Source organism: Scomber japonicus, chromosome 23 (assembly GCF_027409825.1).
Source record: "Scomber japonicus isolate fScoJap1 chromosome 23, fScoJap1.pri, whole genome shotgun sequence".
Lineage (NCBI taxonomy): Eukaryota > Metazoa > Chordata > Actinopteri > Scombriformes > Scombridae > Scomber > Scomber japonicus.
In genome coordinates, this window is record NC_070600.1 from 9795284 (window position 1) to 9821860 (window position 26577).

A 26577-nucleotide genomic window follows, 5' to 3' on the forward strand; every position below is an offset into this window, starting at 1 on the left:
TCTTCTCTCTAGATCATTGTTAATCAGTCTCGTCCCATCTCCTCTCCACTGGCTGTCAGTGGCTTGTCAGAAGGCTGTCAAAGCCCCTGCAGTCCGTCACACACTACTGCCGTTAATGACATCTGATGACACCCATCGTTGAAGTCACCCGCTGGAGATGACTGGAGACTCAGTGTGCTCGCTGCTTGGAAATTGTTTCTGCTGTACAGCTTTACCAAATTTTTAGGATGAACTTAATTCTGCTTTATTTATTATCTTTCATATTTTGTTTCATTTTTTACGATTGCAGCGCCCCCCTTTTGAGTCAAAAGCAAAAGTCAACAAAACAAATCCCAGCAAAAATAAAGTAGAAAAGTATAAGAACACAAAGCAAAACTAGTTAAATATGATAAAAGAGTGCATTATGCAGTATAAAGGCAAGTTTTGAAAAATTAATAACATGAGAGGTCATTTAACTTCAGTAAGTTCAGTAGCTGGGACTGAATATATGTTAAATACATTCACTGTGTCTGCAGTGACAAGTATATATTATGCTGTATGCGTGGAGACAATGTGACATTTTCGAAATGCTCAAAGCAGACATGGGGAATGGTTGAAGCACTTTTTAAAAAGATGATAATCGTTTAGCTGCTCTATTAGTCTCTTACCTCTCTATTTATTTTCTTCCCACATGCTCGGCTGCTTCATTCTCTCCATTGTTTCATCCCCACTTTATTCATGAGCTTCAATTTGTCAGCGTCTTCATTTCTTTCCATACACCTCTTTTATATCCCGCCTCCTTACCTCTTGCTGCTCTCCCACTCACCCCGTTGAGTTCGCCCCCCCCCCCCCCCATCGTACTGATGACTTTGTTGTTCCGTGTCTGAGTGGTGGGCTTATGATGGAGCCCTTGCTGAGCTGGTAGACCTGAATTGCTCTCTACATCTCTGTTTCTCCATCCACCCCCCCTCTGTTTATTTTGCTTTCCCACCTCATGCTGTCTCTCTCCCTCTTTCCATCGCTTTCCCCTGCAATGTTTTTTTCTCACTCTCTGTTCTCTTTTCTCTTCTCTAGAGGAGGAAGTGGAAAACTTTGACGTGTCCAGTCTCCAGGAAGAGGCTCTAAGGAACATTGAGGCTGACAGCTTCTGGTGCATGAGCAAACTGCTGGACGGCATCCAGGTAAGCATGTGTGTCGAAAAGATGTATGCTGTCCAAGAAGAAACTCTGATAAATCACCCACATATGCTTTTATACTTTCATACCAACACACGATACATGCTTATTCTCCCACTGTCTCCTACATCCATGTAGCCCACGGGTGAAATCTTCCAACCATACAGGCCATTGAGCCAAAAATGAGGTTTTCAAACTGAGACACGAGCCTCCCCAGGGGGTTGCAAGGGAGTTGAAGGCGGGGGAGTCGGCGTGGGGGGTGCAGTGGTAGAGATGTGAGCCACAATTTGCGTCATTGCTCGTACTTAATAATCTGTCTTTGAGTCATAACTCAGTAGAATCTGAACGCACAGGCATGATGAACATATTTTTATGCCTCTGCGTGAGCCACAGCTGTGGATGAATGTTTCCGCACATATGTCTCTCCTCATACTAGTGAACACAGTTTCTTCAAATTTGGTACAAATTGAATCTTGGACTCAAGGATAAGCGGATAAGAATTTGATGGTCAACGGTCAAAGTGACTGTGACCTCACAAAACATTTTGTTTGTCCACTACTCAAGAGCGCATACTCATAATGATGACAAAGTTTAACGCAAATGACATTTATATCTAAAAGGTCAAAGGTCATCTTTACTGTTTGTGAACATATTTCACATTTGGTCAGATACTGAATTGGTGGCAGTAATATCCGGTGCCCACTTTGAAACTGTGGTGATTGTATTGATCGTCTGTGCTGTCAGGTTGAAGATCTGTGTGAAGCATTTTACTGACATATTTTACTGACATACTTTTAAAACACTTTTTCTTGAGTGCCAGTCTGGATATACATACACTCAGGGTTCAAACTGAATGGGACTTGAATTTTTTGGTAGCGCTTATGTTTCAGTTGATGGGTTTTTAACGTATTTAATAGACCAGTGTGTGGGATTCAGAGGGATTTATTGGCGGAGATAGCCATATTTCTATAGTAGCCCAGAATGGACAAACCACATACTGGCTCTATAGAGGGCCTTTTGCATTTTTCAGTTTGGCACCCACCCTAGGTTCTCCTACACGCTTGGAAGTGGAGGGTGAGGGGAGGTATTCAGTTAGCTGTAATATGCAACTTTACCACTAGATGCCACTAAATTCTACACACTGGTCCTTTAAAATCTAAAGGTTGTATTGTTTCTCAACGTTGAGAATGTGTGCTTGGCAAATCAATATGAAATCTAAAAAAAGAAGTGTATGTATGTACAGCACGGAATGTTCACGTGGGTTGCGGCTCCTGCTGGTTGTGAAGCCTGCAGGACTTTTGACAGTGTGAGCATTGCAGTATATATAAACCAGCTTTCCTGTGTGGGTTTAAAGAATATGATTGTCTTGCATATTCTGAAGGAGGCTTGTGTGTCTGGGGATCAGATAATTGCATACGAACCGCGGACCAAACTTCATTTTGTTTCATCTTTTTTTTCTCTGAAACCCTTTGCCCACCAGCTTTCTTAATCGACCTCGCTCTCAGCGCTCATGGTTGAGCCATCTGTCAATTCTGAACGTGCCTGCCTGTGCTGGCGGTAGATTTCCCCTCAACAGCACCACTGTTACTTACAATCCTCAGTTCTGTCTCAGTTCCAAAACACATTTTAACTATATCTCTCGACGCTGGATTAAAGCACAGATTCTTCAGCAATATAACAGAATACCTATCGATGGTATTTTTACTGTCAGGAAAAGTGGAAAGCTTAACAATACTTCCTGTTAATATCTTTTGGTGCTGAAAATAATCCTGTTTAATTCTTATGGTTATGGCCTAGGTGTTATAGGTTGTGTTTGTATTTCAACACAACTACTTTAATCATTCTTTTCTGGCACAGTTAAAGAAGCATGTGCCAAGTCTCCCCAGCTAGGTCAATGACTCTAATCTAAAGTAACACTTAAGAGGAACAGCCACAGCAGTTAGTCTTTAAACGTATTGATTTGGCAGTATGCTTATTGTTGTATGGAAATTAGTGTTAAAGGGGTAAAAGAAACAGTCTGGCAGTAGTTACATTTTTATATTGTGCGTCAGAAACATACTACGTATTATGAACCTCGATAGATTGCCCCGGTCCTACACTTAAGGTGTATGTGAATCCATAAATTGCAATCAATTGCCAGGCTATTCATTTAATAAATTAATAGACACTGTGTCTTGTTGCCCCTGAGAGAGCAAGAGGGAGAGAAAGCACTACTTGAGAGCAGAGGAAGTAAAAAAGAATAGAGTGCGAGTCTTTGTCCATGTGTTGTTGTCCCCGTGCTTGTGTTTGTTTGTGACCTTGCCTCCAAACTAATTATGTGCAATGCATCAGGGAAGCCCATGCCCCCACCCCCTTCCTTCTCCAATGCTTTCTAAACAATCTGACGGCGGCTGAGTGCCTCAGCACCGTAATTAGTTGGTGATCCTTGCCCTGACCTCGTCTCATACCCTCTCACATCTACTACACAGTACACTTAACTGAGGGGTCTGACGGTGGGGGTCCGGGGACTCGAGAGAAAGGTAGTCTGTCAGTGCAATTACATTTTCTCACTGCCTTTAAAGCACCTTTATGTATCCAGTATATCCTCTGGAACTGGTGCCACACTGTTTGGGACCAATTTGTGTAAAATATTTAAAGGAGTTTAATTGCAACACAATACTCACAGAAGGATGCTTTGAAAACCACTAAACGGTTGTGAAATGTTTGTGATGAGAAGTTTACTTTCCCCCCCCAACTATCCAGGAACCACAGTTCGTGCACTTTTCCTGCAATTTCACATAATTACCTGGTATACAGTGAAAATACTTGAAAGTTGTTCTTTTTTTTTCTTTTACGTCTTTTAATACAGTAAATTGGCCATTAGCTCTGGTTTTAGAGTTCCACTGCCATGCTTCTCTCCAAACTAAAAAAAAAAAAAGTGAACTGGCTATTTTGGCTGTCAATTCACTTAAGCAGCTTCTTTAATGAGCTACTGCTTTAATTGGCAGCACGGCAACCTCCTTCCTGCAAAGCTGCAAGCTGGGGAAGAAGATAGTTTAGAGCAATCAGTCGTTTCTGGGCTAGTTTAATGTCAGATTCACTTGTACAGATGTCTTGTACAAAAGGGTGTTTGGTTTTTCTGAATAACACGTTTTTTTTTCTGTCAGAATTCACACTTCAAAAGCACTAAAATGCCCCAAAGTTGTCGTTTTCGCATCCTTGAATGCCTCTTCAATTGGCTTGGGACTTGATAGGCAGCGATTGATATAATTAAAGTTGTCATCTAGGCCTACAAACAAACACACACACACACTCCAGAACAACATGTTGCACACAAATCCCCCCCTTCCCCCCCCCCCCCCCCCCCATTGACAGAGCAGACAGTGAGTGACAGATTCAGGGCTAAATGAGTGAAGACAGCCGTTCGTCTGTCCTGGCACGACCTGTAAGGCACTGTTAAATGGACAAGTGTTGGTGTGTGTGTGTGTGTGTGTGTGTGTGTGTGTGTGTGTGTGTGTGTGTGTGTGTGTGTGTGTGTGTGTGTACGCACGATCACAACGGCATCAACAGAATAACACACAGCTCTCCACAGCCCATTTACACATCAAACAAGCAGCTCGCAGTAGCCACATCGACTGTAGTTCTGACATGATCAAAAACCATGTCTGAACTACCTAAGCTTACCGGCCTGGAAAAGGCCACATTAGTCATGTTGATATGCGCCCAGGATTTGTTTATTATTATCCAGCCATGTGATCCATTAAAGTGCTTTTAAAAAACGACTCTCTCACCTACTAAGCCATCATAATTATCTAAGAATTAGGATGAATTAAATTGACAGCTAAACATAAAACAAATGAACAAAAATGTATCCTCCTCTACGTTTACCCATCAGAGACACAACTCTGTTAATTCGACCTCAGTGTTACCCCAGTCTCTCCAGCAGCCAATTAGTCTTGTGCTGTGCTAAATTGGACAGCGCCTCTGGCTCACTTGATTAATTTAACTTGTTAAAATGGTTCCATATCTGCCGTTTCAAAGACTTTAAATGGAACTGTCATCTCTGTCCAATATTGTGCTGTTGATTTAAACATGTCCTGTTAATCCCAAAGCGTAATGTATTATTAACGCGCGCAGTAGCAGTCACTCAAAGCCTCAGAGTGATTTTAATCTTCGTTACAATTTACAGGTATGGACAGATTGAAGTGCACTCAATATGTAGGAGCTATGTGGTGCCCATGCACAGCCAGCGAGTGTGTGTATTACCTGCCATGCCCAGCGAGGGAAATGAAGTCAAAAAGTTTAAAAAGTCCATTATTCCACCAGCACACCCCCGAGGGCTCTGTTTTAAAGCCAGCAGATGAAAACCTGCCTTTTATGCTAATTCTGCAGATATGCCTTTTACAGCAGGGGCTCTTAAATGTATTTTTCCAGACGAGGCCCTAACTTTGAGAAATTTAATTTCACCGTGGGATCTGAACTTATTATATTTTAACGCTAGCCTTGACAAATGGGGTAGTTCAACATGAAAATACCTCTGACCCTTTTTTAGTTTGCATGCCGTAGTTTGACATACTACTCTGTAGCATGATGCAAACGTGTTAGGAAACGTTGATCTTGTCAATCAGTCACACGGTTAGAACTTTTAATTTAACTTCAAAGAACATATACACACAAAAAGAGACAAATACTTAAATAGAACATCTCAAAACAGCAAATGACTCAACTTAAAGTTGTTTTATACTGCAGTCTGGAAAAAGGTGTACAAGGTGTCGACATATTCTTCTTTTATTGTAGTTGATACTTCCTCCTCAAACTCCATGAGCGTAAACTAAGCTGTTCTATGTTCTAAACTCACGTTGCTGTTCACACACTTCATTGAAGTTGATAAAGATGTGATACAATAAAGTCGTCTAATCTTACATACATAATTTTTTCCAGTATTTTAGATAACTGTGAAAGTAAAGAAACATGTCTGTAATTAGAGTACATGTCTTTCTCTAGCCTTATATATAGGTATGACTTTAGATATTTTCATCTTGAAAATTCACCAGTTTATCAACACTGATTATAAATATCAATCAATCTATCTATCTATCTTTATTTATATAGCACCAAGTCACATCAAAATTCATCTCAAGGCATTTTTCACATAGAGCAGGTCTAGACTGTTCTCATTTACATAGTATGAGTGAAAGGTCTCACTACACACTCAATATGTTTAACAATGGACAAAAACATTTCATGCCAGTCTGTAAATGTCTTATTCTTCAATGTTTTAACAATTAAAATAATTAGTTTTTGATCTGTTATCTTTAAACATTTATTTACCTTAATAGTTTTACTTTCCACATCATCTCTAGTACTAGTCTCTGCAATTTCCTTAGCCAACCCAGAACCAACACTGACCAAAATATAAAAAAATCATCCAGGACGTTTTAACAGACGACCTATGTCTTGAATCAGGTGCTGTGTGTCATGTTAACTTTATCATGGACTCATATGACGAGAACCCTGCTGTGGTTAAGGTATCAACATAAGAAGTAAACAGAATTTAATTAGTGTAAAATACACAACGATTAAATGGTCAACAGCTCCCTCTCTTGCTGCTCCACGTCTGAGCTGTCTCCAGCCTCTCCCTTGGAGCCTAAGCCAGTCGGTGTGTGTCTGCTCATTGTCAAGGCAACCATCTGTTTCCACGGTACCAGCAAGAGATGGGGTCTCCCTCGAGCGGGAACAGGGGTCCGAGAACCGACGTCTAGCAGACGGTAGCCAGACCAAACCAGACGCCATGTCCTGTTCTGAGGTCCCAAAGGGATCCCTAACGTCACCTTGGGCTGTCACTCAATCCACCACCTCCTCACACACCACCAGCTGGTGTGTCTGTGTGTGTGACGCTTGACAGCATGTTTGTATACGTGTTTGTATTGTCTGTGTTCCAAGCCTTATTGGTGTGTGTGTAAAATGTAGCCACTGTTGGAGAACAACTTAGACCTTAACATTCTTAACCTCCATCTGATTTTCATTCTCCCATCTTCATTTCCTTTTCTTTCACACACATCAACAGATTAAGTGGCATTATGTTAGCTAAGCTATTTTACATGCAGGTCAGTGGAGATGGAAGCAGTAACAGCTGCTGGGGGGAAAGAGGTGAGGATAAAGTCTGAAGCTGGAAAATCAGGCACACGAAGGATGGATGGAGACAGATATGTGATAAGAGAATTAAATGAACACTTATGCTTGATAAAAACTTGTTAGCATGGAGACAAGTGATGTTGATTGCTTTATGGGGTTATGAAAGGTAAGGCAAGACAGGTTTATTTATAAGCACAGTAAATTCACGCAGTATTGAAGTTAACTATCTGCAACATGTACATACACTTTCATGTGTTGTAATTAAACAGCTGCTCTAAATAATCAGTTTTGGGTTGGATAAAGGTGCCACTTTAAAGATTATTCCATTACAGTATGTTTAAAATAATAGTTTAGCATTTTGAGAAAAAACATAATATTTACTGTAGTGGGTCAGCAGGGATATGACATCGCTGATCTGTCTGTACCTCGTCTCTCTCCACTTCTTAGAGTGAAGTGATCTACGTCCACCAAGGTACCTGTACCATACAGGAAATAACAAACAGAGAGAGAAAGCAAGAAAATATAGAGTGATTATATGACCACCATGCTCCCACCATCCATCTCTACACTTCAGTCATGTTGTGTTTGGTTGTGAAGGTCCATCATATCATACATTCATAGTTTATAGTGAAAAGAAGAAAATCTTGTTGAGTTGTGGCATTAGAAGCCTATTGCAAGAGCTCAATTCTATCTTAGCTTCATCGTCTAGTTTCATAGATGGTTTGATCATTGTGTGGTCTACCTACATCAGACTTGATGTCATACCCAAATGTATTAGATCCATGTTACACAGTGTGGCTTGCAATAGACTTATAAGACTGTGTAAATCTCACAGTCTGTAGGCTTTTCACACTTGTTTCAGTACCACTATTACGTATTATGAGCACTTTTGGCTTCAGATGTGGTTGGACGACTCTTTGTACAGACTACTTATTTTACTACCGGCTGGACTAATTTTACTGCTGGGTTTGAAACTTGTCGACCACCAGTGCACATTCAAGTTTACTGCCCTGAAACCTGAGACCATAAATGTTCACACGTGCACACACATGAGCAAGACAACCGGCTGAAATATGGCCAGTCCTCCTGTAGCTCTGAACAACTGTAATTATCTACACCTTTGTCTACACCCTATCACAACCTGTCATCTTTCTGATATAATCTCTTTGTGCCCCCCCTCCTCTCACTCTCTCTCTCTCACTCTCACTCGCTCTCTCTCTCTCTCTCTCTCTCTCACTCTCTCACACACACGTACCAGGGAATGACAGATCACTGCCCTGTCCTTCAGTCTTCTCCACAACAATGAACGTCCATTATTGTATACCCTTTATCTTTACCTGTCATCTCTCTCTTTCTCTCTCCTCCTCCTTGTGTCCCTATGTCTCTTTTTTTCTCTCTCTCTCAAACACACGTCCCCTTGCAGCGTTGTTGTGTTTGGTTCTGTCCAACTTGCTGATAGACATCCAGTGCCACAATAGGAGGCAATCTTAGTCCAGTGTGGAGCTATTGTTGTCTCTAATAGAATGGACTGAGGGGTGAAGAAGAGCTATTGATTCAACTGACTGAGAGAGAAGAGGGGGAAAGCGAGCATTGGAGGGAACAAAGAAGGAGAGAACGAGAGGCTGTTGACATCTGGATGAGAAAGAGGGACGTTATGTTTTTTGGTGCTTGTGTGTCCTTTTCGTTCAGCGAACCGGAGCGGTTCCACTTTTCTTGGTGGGTCAGACTCAGTGGATGGACAGATGGCGGGAGAAGAGGAGAGTGTATGAATAATGAAGATGTGAGAGTTTCCTCCTGTTGCCTCAGCTGATCAAAGATCCAATGTATTGGATTTGACAAAGAGAAAGGAGTGAGTGGAAGAAGGAAGGCATATAAAAGGGAGAAAATAGGACCAAAAGAAAGCAGGTGAAAGTGAAAGCAAAGAGCAAAGAGGGAGGAGTATTGGGATAGGACAGGAGATGAGGAAAGAAGGCGAGAAATAGGTGAAGGGAAGCCGGTAAAATAAAAAAGAAAGAAGAAGAGGGAAATGGAGAAAAGTGGATAAATATTGAGTAAAAAAAAAACACAAATTTGAAAAATCCTTCCCCTGTCATGTCTCATGGATAAAAAGCCCCACATCTAACTAAACATCAATCAGTCACAATATAAAATGCGGGCCAGCATGGAACAAAATGAAACACCAGGGAACAAAACAAAGCAGAGGAGACATAATAACATGTTCAAAACATTTACTCTAAGTCTAGCCTCATTAGCACAACCAAAGTGATGAAAATAGACAAGGAAATGGGAAAAACGCAAGGTGGACGAGGGGAAGAGTTGGGGTTGAATCAAGGGACGGAGATACAGATGTAGAAGGATGTAGAAGATGAGGAGGGTAATTAAGGAAGAATAGAGACAAAAATGAAGAATGCCATTAAAATAGAGAGGGAAGTGAAAGCAAGTGAGCGAGAGAGGAAGGGAGAACGTCAGAGGGCAGTATAGAGTCAGAACAAAAGGGGTAGATGAAGAGAGAAGCCTGAAAGCACAGATGGACAGTTAGTTTTGAATCTACATCTAGTTGTGATTTCAAAACTTATGGTGGGAAAAAAGTATCATAATCCTAAGAGCACAAGAAGATACTATTTATTATATTAAAGGTGAAAGTCTTGCTTATAAAAGTAGACTCAGAAGGACATGTAGTGTAAAAAGTAAAAGTACTCATTTGGAGGAATGGGGTTCAGGTTTCATTTCACTACAGAGGAGAAGGAGAGCAGAGCATCATTTCTGGTAAGGTGGGTGTCCTTAACAAAAGGCGGAAATCTCTGATTGTCTGCCATCATGAGATTCTCTTGCATAACAGGAGTCATTTAGAGTGCTTGTAAGCGAAGACAAAGTTGCAAACTGATGCAAGTTCAGTCTTAGTGGCATGCATCAAGGCAGACCCAGAAGTGGGTCTAAATGAGTAGAAATTGATGCTGGAAAAATATTTTTAAAAATCCTGTGTCTGCACAACGTTGCTCCCAGGAGTAATCTCAAAATTTGAGAGAAAAAAAGTTGTTCTCCTTTTTGCCTTTTCTTACTTTTTGTCTGTTGTTTTAGTCCTTGGTAGCTACAGTTTTTATTAACTAACTGGTCCATCTTCTCTTAATCTATCCAAGCTGTTGATTCTGCTGGATAATAAGAAAACAATGTACCATCTATGCAGCATTTTGCAAGATCTAACCTATAGAGGATGTAAAACGTTAGATGAGTCATACCTGTAACAATAACCTACTTAGTGCTTGTTGAAAGGCAGAGTTTGTAACAGAGAGATAGACAGTCATCTAGGAAGCCAGACATGTAATGAAATAAGGAGTGAGTGAGAGGAATCAAATCACCCTTGTCCTCCAGAACCTTCACAGGCTCTCTGTCCCACAACAGTCCTTCCCCTCACTCTTAAAGCCCTCCATAACCAAACCCCCTCAAACCTCACTGACCTGCTCCAACACCACACTCCTACCCGCAGCCGCCGCTCCACTCGTGCCAACCTCTTGTCTCCTCCACTCAGGACCAAGCACCAGACCCAGGGCAACAGAGCCTTCTTGATTGATGCCCCTCCCTCTCTCCCTCAGGACTGCTTTTAATGTGTGATTAACATTGTGCGTTATGTGTAGTGTGTTACTTTCTTATTTCAACTTATGTAAATTATCTTTGAGTACCCTGAAAGGGCTCTATAAATAAAAACGTATTATTATTTTTATGAAATAAAGTGCGAGAATAATAAAGAGAGAAAAATATGACTGATTTAAAAGCATTACAGAGAAGAAAGCAAGAAAAAAAAAGTGAGCAGTTGAGAAGGGTTATAGAGAGTATTGAAAAGCAATATATGGAAGTAGAAAATGTTTGAAGGTGATTTTTGAGGCAGGCATATAAATGAACAAAAAAAGAAGAAGCTAGTGAGAAAGGAAGAGAGAAAGAGAGAGAGAAGGACAGTTGATTAAAGCCAGCAGCTTCAATAATGCAAATGTAATTACTTGTACTGGCCCTCACACTAGCTTAACACCTAACCACATTAACATCGGTGTGGCAGAGAGAGATAGACAGAAAGGAAGAAAGAGAGAGGTAAAGAAGCTTGCGACAAAAAAAAAAAAAAAGCGGTGACGAAGTACAAGTGTAAAATGAACCAAAACGAGATGAAGTGAAAGGGCACAGTGAATCAGATAGTGGTAAGAAAGGTGCGATGGAGGGAATAGGAAAAATATAAAAGCAAGAATCAAAGGAGGTTGATGGAAGAAGAAGGAAGGAGGAGGACAGATATGTGAAAGAAGAAATGGAGAGATGGAGAAGAGATAGGAGCAGAGCCCGGCAGGTGTCATGGGGGGAAAGATTGGGAGGGAAACAAATTGATGCATGCAAATTAGTCATCCGTGGTCTTGAATTAACAACTCGTGGGCACTAATGGCTACTTATTAATAAAGTGTTAGGTAACTATAGCTGTGGGAACACATGCACATGTTACACCAGTCAGTTAGAATGGAGAGCCAGGTTTATTAGTAACAGACTAGCAGCTATTCCTTTTATTTAACTTAGACTTAAAATAGTGAATAAATTCCTTCATATTTGCATCTTTAGATTATTGCATTCATCACATTTGACCTTTTCTTATCATCAGTCTTTTACATTTCATTGCAAATACCATTGCACATTTTGATGACTAATTTCGAGAGGGATGCATGTTTTATTTTTTCCATGATTAAGTTATGTTTTCGTGAGGTGCCTTCAACGTACAACTGCAACTATTTATTGATTAGTCGAAAACTTCGAAAAACTCGAAAAAATGAATCAGCAACTTTTTTTTTTTTAAATATATTTTTGGGGCTTTTTTGCCTTTATTGTACAAGTTAGTAGAGAGAAACAGGAAATGGGAGGCAGAGAGGGGGGCAATGACATGCAGGATAGGACCGCTCAGCACGGGATTCGAACTGGCGTCACCTGCAGTGAGGACTGTAGCCTCAACACATGGGGCGGGTGCTCTACCCACTCAGCCAAACACCACCATCAGCAACTATTTTGATATTGGAATTATCTTTTTAATGATTTTTAAAGCAAAAATGCCAAAAAGGGTTTCAGCTTTTCAAATGTGAGGATTTGATACTTTGACATTTTAAGAAGTCACCATGAGCTGAAATAATAGCAGGCATTTTTCACTGTGTTCTGACATTTTATAGACAAATTATATAGATAATTAATAGATAAATCAAGAAGATAATTCTATAAAGCTGAAACCTTACTTCTATATATGTTATAATGTTTCCCCACCTCTTATAGTCTGCTTAAATAGATATGAATCAGGATCAAACAAAAACATCAACCTGTGAGGAGAAAGAGAAAAACTTGGGTCAGTGAGAAGGAACAGGGAGAAGAGGGATGCTGTAGATGGGAGGAATGGAGAGAAGAAAAAAGAAAAAAAGCAGCAGAGAATGCAGTTTCTACCCTGCCAGCTCCTGATGGACTCAGGAGGACACACACGCCTTGGTTCTGCTGAGCCTGAAGGACAACTGGAGCTGTTTATTGCTAAATGACCCCCCCCCCCCTCCTCCCACCCCACCCTCTCTCTCTCTTTCTTTCTTTCCTTCGTTCTCTCTTTCTCCTTCTCATTTTCTCTTTCCATCCTTCTCCCTCTCTCCATCTGTTGGATAGTTTGCCACATCAGCTGTTCTCCAGCCACACTAAAATGACCCCTCAAGGAAACATAATCCTTGTTCTCTGTGTGTGTAAGAGAGTGTGTGTGTGTGTGTGTAAGAGAGTGTGTACGCACCCACAAAATGCTTATGTACTGTTCTCTCATGTACTGTCTTCAGCAAGTTCAACCCACTAATACTGCCTGCTCTTGTTGTCATATTATGATTATTTTAGTCTTCATATTCTAATTAATATCTTAATTAAATGAAGTAAAATTATCTCAATGTTAAAATGTACATATTTTATATAAATTAGCAAAAAAAGATGATGCACAGCTGTATTTCAATACTAACTAAAAATGACAATAAATCATAGCATGTAATAAAATCAATGTTATAAGGGTCACAGTAGCAAAGCTTTTCTAGCTTAAATGACCATTCAGGACATTAGAGACCTTGTGTCCACCTCCCTGCATTTGGCTTTACTTGTAGCTTTATAAACACCACTCTTACCTTCTCATTTTTAAGCTTCATTAACCAGCTGGCATTAACCAGACTGGAGATTGAAGCACAATAACTACTCAAAGGGAACAAGGAATGAAATGAAGTCATCAGATCTTTGGAAAATGTTTATTATCCTTCCACTTCACACCGAATATTAGACCAGGACCCATTCACAGCTCATGTGTTCCATTGTCACAGCTGCATTCACAGTCAGCCCTCCACTTTCTTTTCAAGGCCACAATCGCACATGTTTTGTCACACCGGCATTACTTAGGCAGTCTATTTCTCTCTATTTACTGTTTTTTTTTTTTTTTTTAAATCTTTAGTGATGGCTCAGGCTTTGTGTGTCAGGTGTGAAACGCAACCCTGGCAAACACTTGAAATCTATAACGGCTACTGCACCTTTCTGAAAATGAACCATCAATGTGAAAATGTGAAATTTCAAAGCCCTTTAAGTATATGGAGTGATACAGGCCAAACGGCTGTAAAACGGCAGCGTGAAACAAATCATGTTGGTTTTCTCAACAAGGTATCAATTTCACAGTTTATCTTCTCTTTTCATACCTTAAGAACTGTTAATCCAATTGACTTCACACTCGGTGGATGTATTGCTGAGGACCCAGGATAGTGTGGTGTCGAGTGCGAAATCAGTACACTAATTATAAAGTGATTGAGAGTTATAAGAATTTTGACAGAATGCTTCTATTTTAACCAGCATTTACAGTAGTGATTGAGCAACCTAGAAGACTACTACTACAATTGCTACTCAGTCAATCAAATGTGTGCTTTGTCCTTGGTGTGGAATCCTTGTAATAATTCAAACATCATCTTTAAAGCCAGTTTAATTCCTGCATTTATTCACTTAAAATATAAAAAATATAAAATCTGCATTTCAGACCAATTATTTCTTGTTTTTTTTTTCACTGTTATAGATGGAGCTTCTGTCTATATTGATTCTCTGTGGTTTTTCTACTTCTCAGGACAACTATACATTTGCCCAGCCAGGCATCCAGAGGAAAGTCAAGGCCCTGGAGGAGCTGGTCAGCAGGATTGATGGTGAGTCATCTGCCTTGCCTCCATCCATCCATCGTTCCACCCATCCAAAAAAGTACTTTCTGCTCACAGCGTTCCCATTCCTACTTGATTTCCATTGACTTTCACATCTTCTCTTCTCCCTCCCTCTCTCTTTCTCTCTCTCTCTCTCTCTCTCTCTCTCTCTCTCTCTCTCTCTCTCTCTCTCTCTCTCTCTCTCTCTCTCTCTCTCTCTCTCTCTCTCTCTCTCTCTCCTCTCTCTCTCTCCTCTCTCTCTCCTCTCTCTCTCTTTCTCTAAACAAATGAGGATAAATATACATCAGTTTGAATCTCTCATTTTTATTTTGACTCGCAGTTTTCTCGACACCCAAACTTTCTTTGACACTTTGAGTTTTTGTATTAGAACTAGACACACATCAGCGAGTAACATTTGTTTTCCCGTCTCGATCCTTCTGAGGTTTTCATTGGCTCGTAATTGCTTGACACCGTGATTGCGTCTGGCTAATTTTCATTCCGCTCGGCTGTCTGGTAAATATGGTGATTATTAGTGCAAAACAATGGCCTGCTGAGGGCTGGAAGTTAATATATGCACACAGAGTGTACTCGCAAACAGCTCAATGACATTTCACATACACTCTCAACTTAGTGCTAATTAGCAATGTACTTTTTTCTTCTCTACCCCCCCCCCCCCCCTTAAATATCACTTGGTTGGAATAGTTTCCCGCCCAAACTCGCCTTTGTCATTGAAGACACATGTGTGGCGTTTGCAGCAACCCACAATGCATTGTGCAAAACAAGGTCTTATCAAGCAAGACTCTGCACAATGGTCATGTTCCTGGCTAACCTTGGTGCTGTCCGACTGTCCTGTCACCCGCTCTGTCAGCCAGAGGGGAGGGGAGGACTCGCTCGCTGCATTTAAATGGATAGAGAAAGTGTGTGTGTGTGTGTGTATAGGGGGGTGGGGTTGTGAATGTCAGAGAAAGTTAGTGTGTATATACAAGCCTTTCTGTTTGCATGTGCGATTGTGACAGGGCAGACTTGCAGATAGAAAGGGCGTGTGTGTGTAGGAAAAATAAACAGACATACTGCAATAACTGTGTTCTGTACCTGCATTTGTGTTTAAAAAAGAAAATGAGCAACAAAAAAGTCTTCTCGCTTCGTCCAAGCACCACTGCAAAAAGACAACAACAACAAAAAAAAACAAAAGAACGACTGGACTGTATCTTATTCCATAAGTGCCCTGTCATCATGGTTGGGGGCAGAGACACTTTATACCTCGCAAGCTTGACATTAGCACCTCTAATGAGATCACAGATAGCTTTTATCTTGTGTTACAGGATTGTTTTTCGCTGCGCTGTTGACATAGCATCTGTTTTGGGAACGATGGCCTCTCATCTCTTCCAAAATTACCTATCAGCGCTTATCAGATGCAGGGTTATCCAGAGTGCCGTGGTGTTTTGATCAAGGGTGGGGTCCCGTCTGTCATACTGAAACAGATGGTGCGTCGACTCGTACAAATGCCCCCGATATCACTCCTTCACTGCTGATGCAAATCTAAAGTCACACAATAAAATTTGTGAGATTTTTTTTTATTTTTTATTGTTTCTTGATAGTTTTCCTCTTTGTTTTAATGTTTCTTTTTTTTTTGATCATCAGTCCATTACATTCCCAGCACTGATAGCTCATTAATTGGACATCTGTTGGATAAAAACATTGTGAAATAAAGTGATTTTTTTTTCCATGAAAAAGAGCAAATTTTGCAAAATAAATAGCTTCAGCTGCTGTTTTGGGGCGTTTTGGTATCTGCTTGGTATCCCACACAGGGACACAGGGACATCAGTAGTTGATGGCAGATTTGTTGAGCGTATGGGAGGAAAGACAAGAAGGGCAGGAAAGCAGAAGGAGGGATATTGCATTAATGCTTACAGTACTGGGTCAGCAGGTAAAGAACAATGCTGATCTGTCCGTCCTTCTTTTTTGTCATGATGATGTAAACACAGCCTCTCTGGAATATGGAAAAAACCCACATTATTTTCAAATGCATAGATACTTTTTTTTAATGTCTTAAATTGAATAAAAATAACAACATTATCATGTCATGTGCAGATGTTTAGGCATCCTACATCTACACAGCAACACCCCCTCTGACAGGTATCACAGCTTCTAAACCCTTTTTGTAGCCAGCTAAGTCTTTCGCTTCTTGTATTTGGGATTTTCTCCCATTCTTCCTTACAAAAGGCTTCTAGTTCTGCTATATTCTCGGGCTGTCTAACATGCACAGCTCCTTTTTTTTAAGATCTACCTACAGATGGGTGGGCTGTTCCAAAACCTTCAGCTCTTGAGGTAGTCCACGGTGGATTTCGAGATATGTTTAGGATCTTTATCCTGTCGAAGTCATCCTCTTTTTAGCTTCAGCTTTTTTTTACAGACCGTGTGATGTTTGCTTTCCCGTCTTTACTGGTATTTAGTGGAGTACATTGTTCCCTGTGCCACTGGCTCCAATACAACCCCAAAGCATGACAGATCCAACCACATGCTTATCAGTTGGAAAGGTGTTCTTTTCATGAAATGCTGCTCCTTTTTTTGTCTCCCATACATACCTTTACTGATTTTGGCTTAAGAGTGCTATTTTAACTTCATCAGACCACAGCACTTGTTTCCAAAACGCATCAGGCTTCAGTCGATGCTCTGCTGCATGCTTCTGATGTTGGATTTTATGATGAGGATGCAGGTAAGGTTTTCTTCTACTGACTCCTCCTTGAAGGTTTTGTTTGTGCAAGCACCTCTGCACCAGCACTCCTGAGTCTGCTAAATCTTCCTGCAGGTTTTTTTTTTTTTTTTTTTTGCAGTCAAATGGAGTTTTGATTTGCCTTTCTGACCAGCATACAAGCAGTTCTCTTCTTGATCTTCCAGATCTCATCTTCACCTCCACAGTCCCCCCCTAAAAACTGTCATCTTTCAATTACTTTTTACACTGTGGAAAACTGTAAGCTGACGATGCTTTGCTGTCTGCTTGTTGCCCTCCCCTGCTTTGTGGGCATCAATAACTTTCATTTTCAGACTTACACAGCTGCTTAGAGGAACTCATGGTTGCTTAGTGCTCTCACAAGGGGTTGAAGAGTCTATTACTTGTAAAGCTTTGAAACTGGCATCAGCTGACATTTCTTAATGACAGTTGTTGGCAGCCCTCAGGTCTAACTAGGATGCCCAAACTTTTGCATGTGCACAATTATGTTTTTATTTATTTATTTTTATTTTATTTTTGTTTCATTTATGGCATAAAAAAAGTATATTTGCATTGAAGTCAGCAGAAAATATTGTTGTTTTTTTTTGGTTTTTTTAACATATTTTCACATAAAAATTCAAAAATATGTTTCCAAACGTATTTATACATCTTTTAACACAGTGGACCAGACAAATATAGCAAAATTGTAAAGACCTGTGCCACTGAGGCCCTCAACCACTCTTCCACAATGTCCTTCCACTTCTTGTCCTCCCTGCTATACTGTATGCTTTCTGATCAAACTTTGATGGAAGCAATAATGATTCTGATGGATTCACAGGAAAAACAGGATGTCAAACACACAAGTACACTATTCAAATGTTTATAGAAATAGAAATTAAAAACTGATTTAAATTAGCCTAAGTCTAGAACTTTGACAGGGTTTATCCTTCCTTACTTGACAGGAGCTGCTGACATTTAACATACTGTCAGATTGGAATGATGACTTATTTCATTCAAAGGCAGCAGCAATTAAAATAGCACGCTTCTTAGTCTTAAGACACCAATAAATCACAGGTATTTGAGGATAAGGTTTAGTAACTTTAATGTCTCTAGTTTATGTCCAGGAAAGGCTGAAAAAACACCTCATTCTGCTGTAAATGTTCATCAGCTTTAAGAAATAAAGGTCACACAGGGGATGTCTTAAAAAAAATAAAAAATGCATGCTCACTCAGTCAACTTTCTCAGCTTAATAAAAAATATATATTCTTTGCACGGAATATGCTGTTCTTTTATGATCAAACATGAAAGTATGTTTTTTGGAATTACTCATATGACACTTTTTTTCTCCTGTGAATTCAGCCCTACTGTGTAAACTTTAATTGAAGTTGAAGCAAGGAGTTCTCAAAAACTGTGAGGATTTGTTAAAAATGTTAAAAATCAAAGATGTTTATTCCTCTACTTTGATTCTTTTAGTTGAAAACAGCAGCTGACATTGTTGGCTGGCTTTTACTTTGAAATTGCTTTGTTTCTCTGTGCTCACACCTCCCTCAGGCCCTCCCCCCTCTTCCCACCCCTCCCTCTGTAATTATCCTACTTGTAATAAGTGACGCTAACTCCCATTAGCCTTGCTTGATGCTAGCACATGTACTTCCTCAAAAGACAAGCCACTTTGTCGGCATGCTTATAATGTTTCTCTGATCTCTTTATCTCTCCCTTATCTCTTTCTGTGTATTTGTTGCAAGCAAGTGCATTAGCACAAGTTCATCAACATGCAAATTGCCCAAAGGTGAATTTAGTTATGTAAATGAGAGGACGAACTGGCAGCGTGCGCTCTGAGCCTGAATTGTGTTAAAGGCTGGTCGCTGGATTTTGAGAGTGTATTGCATAATGAAAGGCTGCAGCATGTTTTTTAGGTTTAAGATAATTTGCCTGTCGCTGTTGAGAGAGAGAGAGAGAGAGAGTGTGTGTGTGTGTGTGTGTGGGGGGGGGTTATGTCAAAATTCACACATGCATAAGTAGCTCTTCTTTTTGTCTTTTCACTTGCAGTCGTGTCAACTTTTAAAAGCATGTTTCAGTCGAGGATCAGACAACTGTGATTTACCCTTAGGTCAGTTAGACACTCTTTTTCCTTTCTTCACTCACAATCCTCCACAACCTATAGACATCACCCCTACAATAATAATCAGCTCTATTCTTTTCGCCCACAGCAATTTGACATTTGACATCTTGTTATCATAATGCATGTTTTACACACATTTTATTTGAATGAATTTACACATCACCATTAACTCTATTTTAAATATTCTGCACCAAACAAATGATGTATATGAAAGAGGCATCCCTTTGATTTAAGTTTATACACCTTTTGAGAGTAAAACATAGGGTTCCTACAGTCAGGAAAAATAATGGAATTTATAAACATCTGTATATGTAGTTCACTTAAGATCAACTGAGAGACATCTATTTTATTCATTCATATCTACTTTTTCATTCTTAGATGCTGCAAAATCTGAAAAGTATGTTTTATCTAGTGTTACATGTCATTTTTGTATTAACTGTGCTCATTGTACTATTCTTCAGAACATCCTCATTCACACACAGCCAGTCTTCATCATGTTTCAGCTTACAGTATCATTTACAGATGTTAAAAGTGTTTGTGGGATCTGAAATGTGAGCCCACAGACAGGGATACAAAAAATGTTCTCGCACACAGTATACTGAAAAAAAAAAAGACAGAAGCATTGTTGATATTCAAGAATGCACTTATATGTACAGTAACACTATGAAAACATATTATCTTCTCTCACAGTTACCTGCGGCCTCCCTCAGGCTAGTCATATAGTGACCTTGTGGTTGATGATTATGTGACAGGAATAATCAACCAAGCATCGCTCAGTACACTCTATTCTTTTGTACTTGACTTGTTTATGAAACCTACATTTCATTTTGACCTGTTCTAGCTGCAACCTGCTGGAGAATGTCACTCTTTGTGCGAGTGACACATACACAGATTTATTCAGAGTGCAACCAGAAACACAACAACACACTTACTAATATTAAATTACATACACTTGCAATTATAGACTCACACACAACAGTAAGTCCAGCAAATAATACAAAATGAACAGTTAATAGAAAATATAAACAGAGTAAAATAGACTGGTACATAGTACATTCATAGTGGTGACATAGCTGGTTACAATACTGGTTACAGTAAATGAAATAGTGGGAAGCAAACTTATTGTCTGCTTAGTGTCTATGCCTTAATCTGTTTGAAAGCTTGCTGCCATGTCTAGTCCATTATTCAATTAGTTGCCAACTTTTTAAGTAAATTGCCAGATATTTAGATAATTGATTTATCATTTTTAGGTCATTATTTAAGAGAATTCAATTTTAAGAAGATTCTAGCTTCTAAATGTGAAATATTCCAGTTTCTTTAGTCCTTTATGACAGTAAAATAAACATTTGTGGGTTGTGGATGGTTGTTTGACAAAACTAGACATTTGAGAAATGTCACTTTGGGAAACAGTGATTGACATTTTTCGGCATTTTGTGAACAAATAACAAGAATAATAATAATGATAATAATACATTTTATTTATATAGCGCTTTTAACAATACTCAAAGATGCTTTATCGAATCAAATATAATTTAAACAAACAATAAAAACCATACAGAATAAATGAAAACACAGTTAATAAAAGAAATGCAGAGAAGATGAAACAAATAAAAGAAAACATCGGAGCAATCAAACATTAAAAGCAGATTTAAAAAGATGAGTCTTGAGAACTGATTTGAATATGATGAGGTCAGTGCAGTTTATTGAGAAAATAATCAACACATTAGTCAATAATGAAAATCATTGTTAGTTGCAGCCCTACGGGGTAAAATAAAAGCAATAAATAAAGGTTACAGTGAGATGAATACATATAGTTTATATATACAGTATGTTGATAAAAGAAAGGGAATGGGAAAAGTTGTGAGTATGAAAGCGAGTAAATGACACACAACAGATTCAATAGAAAGCAGGTGTATCAGAACAGTGAAAAAAAAGCCAGCAGGAGAATGGGAGAGAGAGAAAAAAGAAGTGTGTAACTGTAATTACGTTTTGTACCAAGGAGAACATGAAGTCAGGCAGAATGGGCCTCATCAGCAGAATCCTGGGAGCCGCTCACTAGTCACTGTACGACCTCCGACCTTGCTGCTGTCCGCCCGCACTTCACCAGCCACGGGCTACAGTCCACTGTGGAGAGCAGACAAGCCTGCATCGTGGCCTCTGTCCTAAACTTTACCCAGCAGTAGGAAAGAAGACAAGACTCATCAGTCAATCAGTGTCTATGAGAGATGTCATCCTCAAGCTCCCCCCCAGCCCCCGTAACTACGCTACCCAGCATGCCGAGCTCCGTGCCAGCTGGAAAGAAGCCCAGGGTTAAAAAAGTCAGAAGTTTTGGCACTTGAGTTCATTGTTTATTTTATTCATTATTTTCTCCTGTTGTGCTTTTTCTTTTCTTTTTTTTTAATCTTTTAAATATAGCTCCTCTCATCTCCTCTCCTCCTGCGATAAGTCGTCATGACAAACGACCTCCCCCCCCATTTCCGCCACTCCCCCCATTGCGCACCTCTTTTCCTCCTTGTGTTCGGTGGAAGTCGCTAATATTAGGAGCGAGTTCATTAGTGTAATTTAACATTGTCTAAAGTTGTTCCACTCTCTCCCCCCTCTGTTTGGCAGCTAGCTAAGATCTGTCACCATGATGCATTCGTCGTTAATGAGCTCGCCTTGTTTATGCTTTTACAGCAGCATGTGATAATTAAACTGCAGAGAGGAGTGTGAAATAATAGCTTTGTGTTTACTTCGCGCCCCGCTTATGTGGTGGAGTGTGTGCATAATTGTTAAACATGCTTGCGTGAGTATTGGTACACAGGTGTCATTCAAGTGGTTGCTGTGTGTCTGTATGTGTTCTTTGTTAGAAATATCTTACATAGTGTTTCGCCAATTAAAGCTGTATTTGAGTGAGTGTGTGTGTGTGTGTGTGTGTGCGCGTGTGTGTGTGTGTGTGTCTGTCTGTCTGTGCTTGTCAGTCAGCCCTGATTAAGAGCACAGAGTGTGAGAGGAGAGGATGCTATAGTTCCTCCCTAACTGGCTTTTCTCATAGATTGTCTGACAGCTCAATAATTACAGCTCTATTATGAGATGTGTGTGTGTTTGTGTGCGCAAGAGAATGAGTGTCATGGGTTTGATGACTGTGAAATAGGGAGTCGCTGAATACTGAGTGGTATTTTTAATCTTTTGTCATGTAAAGACGCATAAAACAAACATTTATCAAGAACAGAGAAAGGAACAAAGGCGGCCGCTCTCCGTGTCACGGCCCCATAAGCGGCTGGTATGATTTCAGCTGGTATTTTACTCCTCATCCATTCCTCTTAGACGGCGTTCACGCCAGCTTGCCACACTGTGACACTGACTGTAACCAGGTTACTCAAAGAATCCAGGATATTAAAGTGAATTTGTTTACGTGGCAGCTGAGGAATCAGCTCACCGGAGAAAGAAGGCTGTAACCTGGTTACTTAAGTGCATGTGAATGTACTGATTAACATCTGAACTCTACATTAAGAACATATGGAGACCACCTGGTTCAATTTATGGTCCTCTCTCTGATCATCTTGAACCAATTATAGGAAGACTAACTAACTAACTGAACACATTTTTATTGGTATTAGGAGGCAGATGTGTACATCTAATAGCCAGCTGATGTTTAAATTTGGTAAGCCAACACAGTGTGTGTGTGTGTGTCAAGTGTTCTCAGCTGCTACTGATACCACATAAGTCTTTATGTTAATAAATCACATGAAAAGACCAAAATGAACAATAAATGATCCCACTAACAAGAAATTAAGTTAAGGTTAAAGTCGGATGTAGCTCATGTGTTTGTGCCATAGTTACACAGTCGCTACCTTTGTAGTGCCATAAATACCTGCAGCAGAATAAAATGTGTATTAATCCATGGATGAAAGTAATCCCCATTATATGTCATTTCCTCTTTGTCATGTAACAACAGTACCCAGCTGTTTTAAGAAATTATCTAGCGTGTATTCATGTCCTGTTTTTTAAAGATCAATATCCTTAGCATCCTCAATAGATTTCAAAGGTATATTTATATTTAGTGGCATAACTCCATAATGCATTTCCCACATGAAACTTTTGTAAAGATGTTTTTTTTTTTTTTAAACTGAAAGACTTGCATTGTTCCCATCCAGATTGCAAGCTGGCAGTCTTCTTCTTTCCTGCCCTTTGTTATCACATTGCTACATTTCTTTGCTCACCATCAGCATGAAATCTGCAGTAGGAATGTGTATCGCTGACAAAACGGGGACCCGCTCGTGAAACATAGCTTCATAGGGCTACTGGTGGTCAACTCCTCAGGGTACCCCTAACATGAAATGCTACCTGCCACACACAGGAACACACAGGAGCACCGCTATCTGTTGGGACTGGATTTAAATTATGGAAGGACCAAAAAGTGCCAAATAACAGCTGGTATTTGGGACATTAATTAATACTAAGGCAGGGAAAGAAGAATCCCATGCATATGTGCTTTTGTATGAGATTAAAATCACTGCTGAGTGTGAGCAACATTCAATTCTCATCGACAAAAAAGATAGTCACAATATTGTTAAAATCCCACAGGAGCTTGAACAGAATTAACTTGCATGACAGCTTAGAAATCAACAAAAATACAGTTTTAATCAGCTTTTACTAGAAGCAATAATAAAGAAAAGCAAATAAATAATAAAAAACACACACTACACGTTCCATGTACATGCCCTCTGTCCTCTCCCCCCCAGATGCCATTGACTTACAATATATGAACCCCCCGCTCCTCGTTTGGACTGACACGCAATTGCTTTGGAACCTTATTTAACAAGGAATACCCTCTTTCTCATCCCATTTCAGTGCGTGCCTTTTCCCAGACAATTCTGATAGCTCTGTAATTACATCTCTATTATGAGATGTGCGTGAGACACTGACTGCTGAAGTTATTAACAGGGGGGGGGGGGTTATGAAAGAATCTATCTATTATAATTGTCACCATTACTTGAAGCAGATTCTGAAGACATTTTTCTGCATCTTCACACACACACACACACACACACACACACAGGCAAGCAGTTGAACCTTAATCAGTGTGCATTTTTATTATTATTCTTATTAAAAGACAAATGTGTTTTTATTTTGGCAGAGTCTGTGCATCGCCACATGCAGCAGTACGAGGTAGAGTACCTGCAGTTCGCCTTTCGCTGGATGAACAACCTCCTGATGAGGGAGCTGCCACTACGCTGCACAATCCGACTGTGGGACACCTACCAGGTACAGACACGCACAGCAGAGCAACTGTTGTTCGTCTTTTTGTTATCTGTCCATTTCTATCTATCTGGCTCTGCGTGGGATTTCAGAAAGGGGAAAGGGAGGGGAAGGGGGGAGTATTCTCTGATAATGACATCTGTGATTGCCTTAGAAGTGGTGCTTTTTCAATTCTAACACTGTATCCCAGCCAACACTAGTGGCACAATGCAACATAGTACAGATATTTATCTATGAAGGTATTCAAAGACGGGCTGGTCTGTTTATGATAGTCTTAATTACACAAAGCCTGACACAGCCTTGGTATGCTGCTCGGCCCCATTGCACAGCCACACTACTGACAAATTAACACTTCAACACTGTTAGTTGGACGGGATGTGTTGATTTATTCACACATATGGAGTGAGACTGCACTGCGTTTATGTCTAACAGTAATACAAAGAATATATAGAGAGGATGAGAGAAAGGAAGGATATAAAAAGACAAATGGATTAGTGACAAAAGAAAACGAAGAAGCCAAAAGCTTATCAAAGAGTGTGAATGAAAAAAAATATTCTCTGAGACAATTTGGAAGTGAAGGATTGTGAAGGATTAGTTAATTCAGTAATAAAACAAAAATGTCAGGAACTCCTTTCACACATGGAACAAAAGTTTTAGGCGTTAACATTTTCTACGATGCCCATATCTATAATGCATTATAAACAGACTTAGAATTACTTATAACTCATCAATATTCAGAATGCTTTATAGCAATAATCATAACACATTATTAGGTAAGACTTATCAGTCAGTTTTTTTCTTTTTTTTCCCAAGCATCATAGTGTATTGTAATCCTCATAGCTGTAGTTGCAGTATAACAATTTTATGATGTGTTATAATCACTGCTATGTATTATGGTACCTGACCTTACAAGTCATTATAAAATGCTTATTGTTATAAAGCATTATGAATATTTATTTTTTGTATAGATAATGAAAATAAACAAATTATAAAATATGTGCATGATTTAGAGACATATTCCCTTTTTCAAAATTTTTAACAATACACAAAAATAATAACCAAATAAAAAAAAATTAAAAAAAGAAATGACTACATAGATTAAATTAAAAAATATGCAGTTACTCATTATGAATATTTAGTTAGAGTGCTTATTATTAATTATACAGGGCTATAAGCAGATAACATGGGCTTCATAGAAAAGAAAGTTAATAGACATATTTAACTTGTGGTTTCCTTTTTACTGTGTTGATATTGATGTGTAAAGCTGTGAGAGAGCACAATCTTAATCCTATTTAAACACATCTGGACCTGTTCATTTTGCTCCCCATACACATTTTACACACAGCTTTAAAGGAGGCGTCTACAGTTAGGCTAGTTGTTAACCTCAGTTGGTGCTGTCAATAACACCTAATGTCTGCTATTGATTCAGTAGGGTGTGTGTGTAAATGCATGTACGTGTACGGACAGCCCAGGGCTTGAGCTGAGTACATATAATGGATTTTCCAGTTGATGCAGAGGTTGAGAGTGTAAGACATGTGATCTCAGTGTTTGATTAGATGAGGAGAGAGGTGGCCTGGAGAGTTGAGGTGGGGTTTCAGAATCGGTGGCACTTGAGTCTCCAGCTGTGCCAGGTGCTCGCTCAAACACGTGTATGTATCTTTTCAGCTGTCATCCTAGCAGCGGTGTCCACAGCTGTTTACGCCTGTCTTTCTTTCTCCTGCTACTCTCAGCATCTTTGGCATCACTCTGTGGCTCAACTTTACTTCTCAGCATATTCTCCTTATTTCATAAAAGCTCCTTAAATTGGGGTTAGTTTAGTTGTTCTTTGTCGTAACCTTTTGTTATGTCAATTATATTTACCTAACTTAAAAGTTTGCAAAATTGAGTTCAGTGGGTGAAAGTAGAATATAGCAGAAAGATGCAGAAAAGGATGACATAATAGAGAAGAACAAAATGAAAGGGCAAGAAAAAGTAAAGTGGAGAGACTTTATAAAAGTTAAAAAAAAAACTTAAGCGAGCACACATTTAATATTTCATAGACCTTCAACA

The 26577-nt window shown here is 39.5% G+C and overlaps 1 protein-coding gene across 2 annotated transcripts in view; it reads left to right on the top strand.

The window, feature by feature from the left end:
* Positions 1 to 26577, top strand: part of tbc1d22a (TBC1 domain family, member 22a) — a 123726-nt gene that overhangs the window by 62064 nt on the left and 35085 nt on the right. For both annotated transcript variants that reach the window (XM_053313981.1, XM_053313980.1), the window contains exons 10-12: positions 1054 to 1160; positions 14392 to 14467; positions 24407 to 24534. In XM_053313981.1, the coding sequence (XP_053169956.1) occupies positions 1054 to 1160; positions 14392 to 14467; positions 24407 to 24534 (311 nt within the window). The remainder of the gene's footprint in view (positions 1 to 1053; positions 1161 to 14391; positions 14468 to 24406; positions 24535 to 26577) is intronic.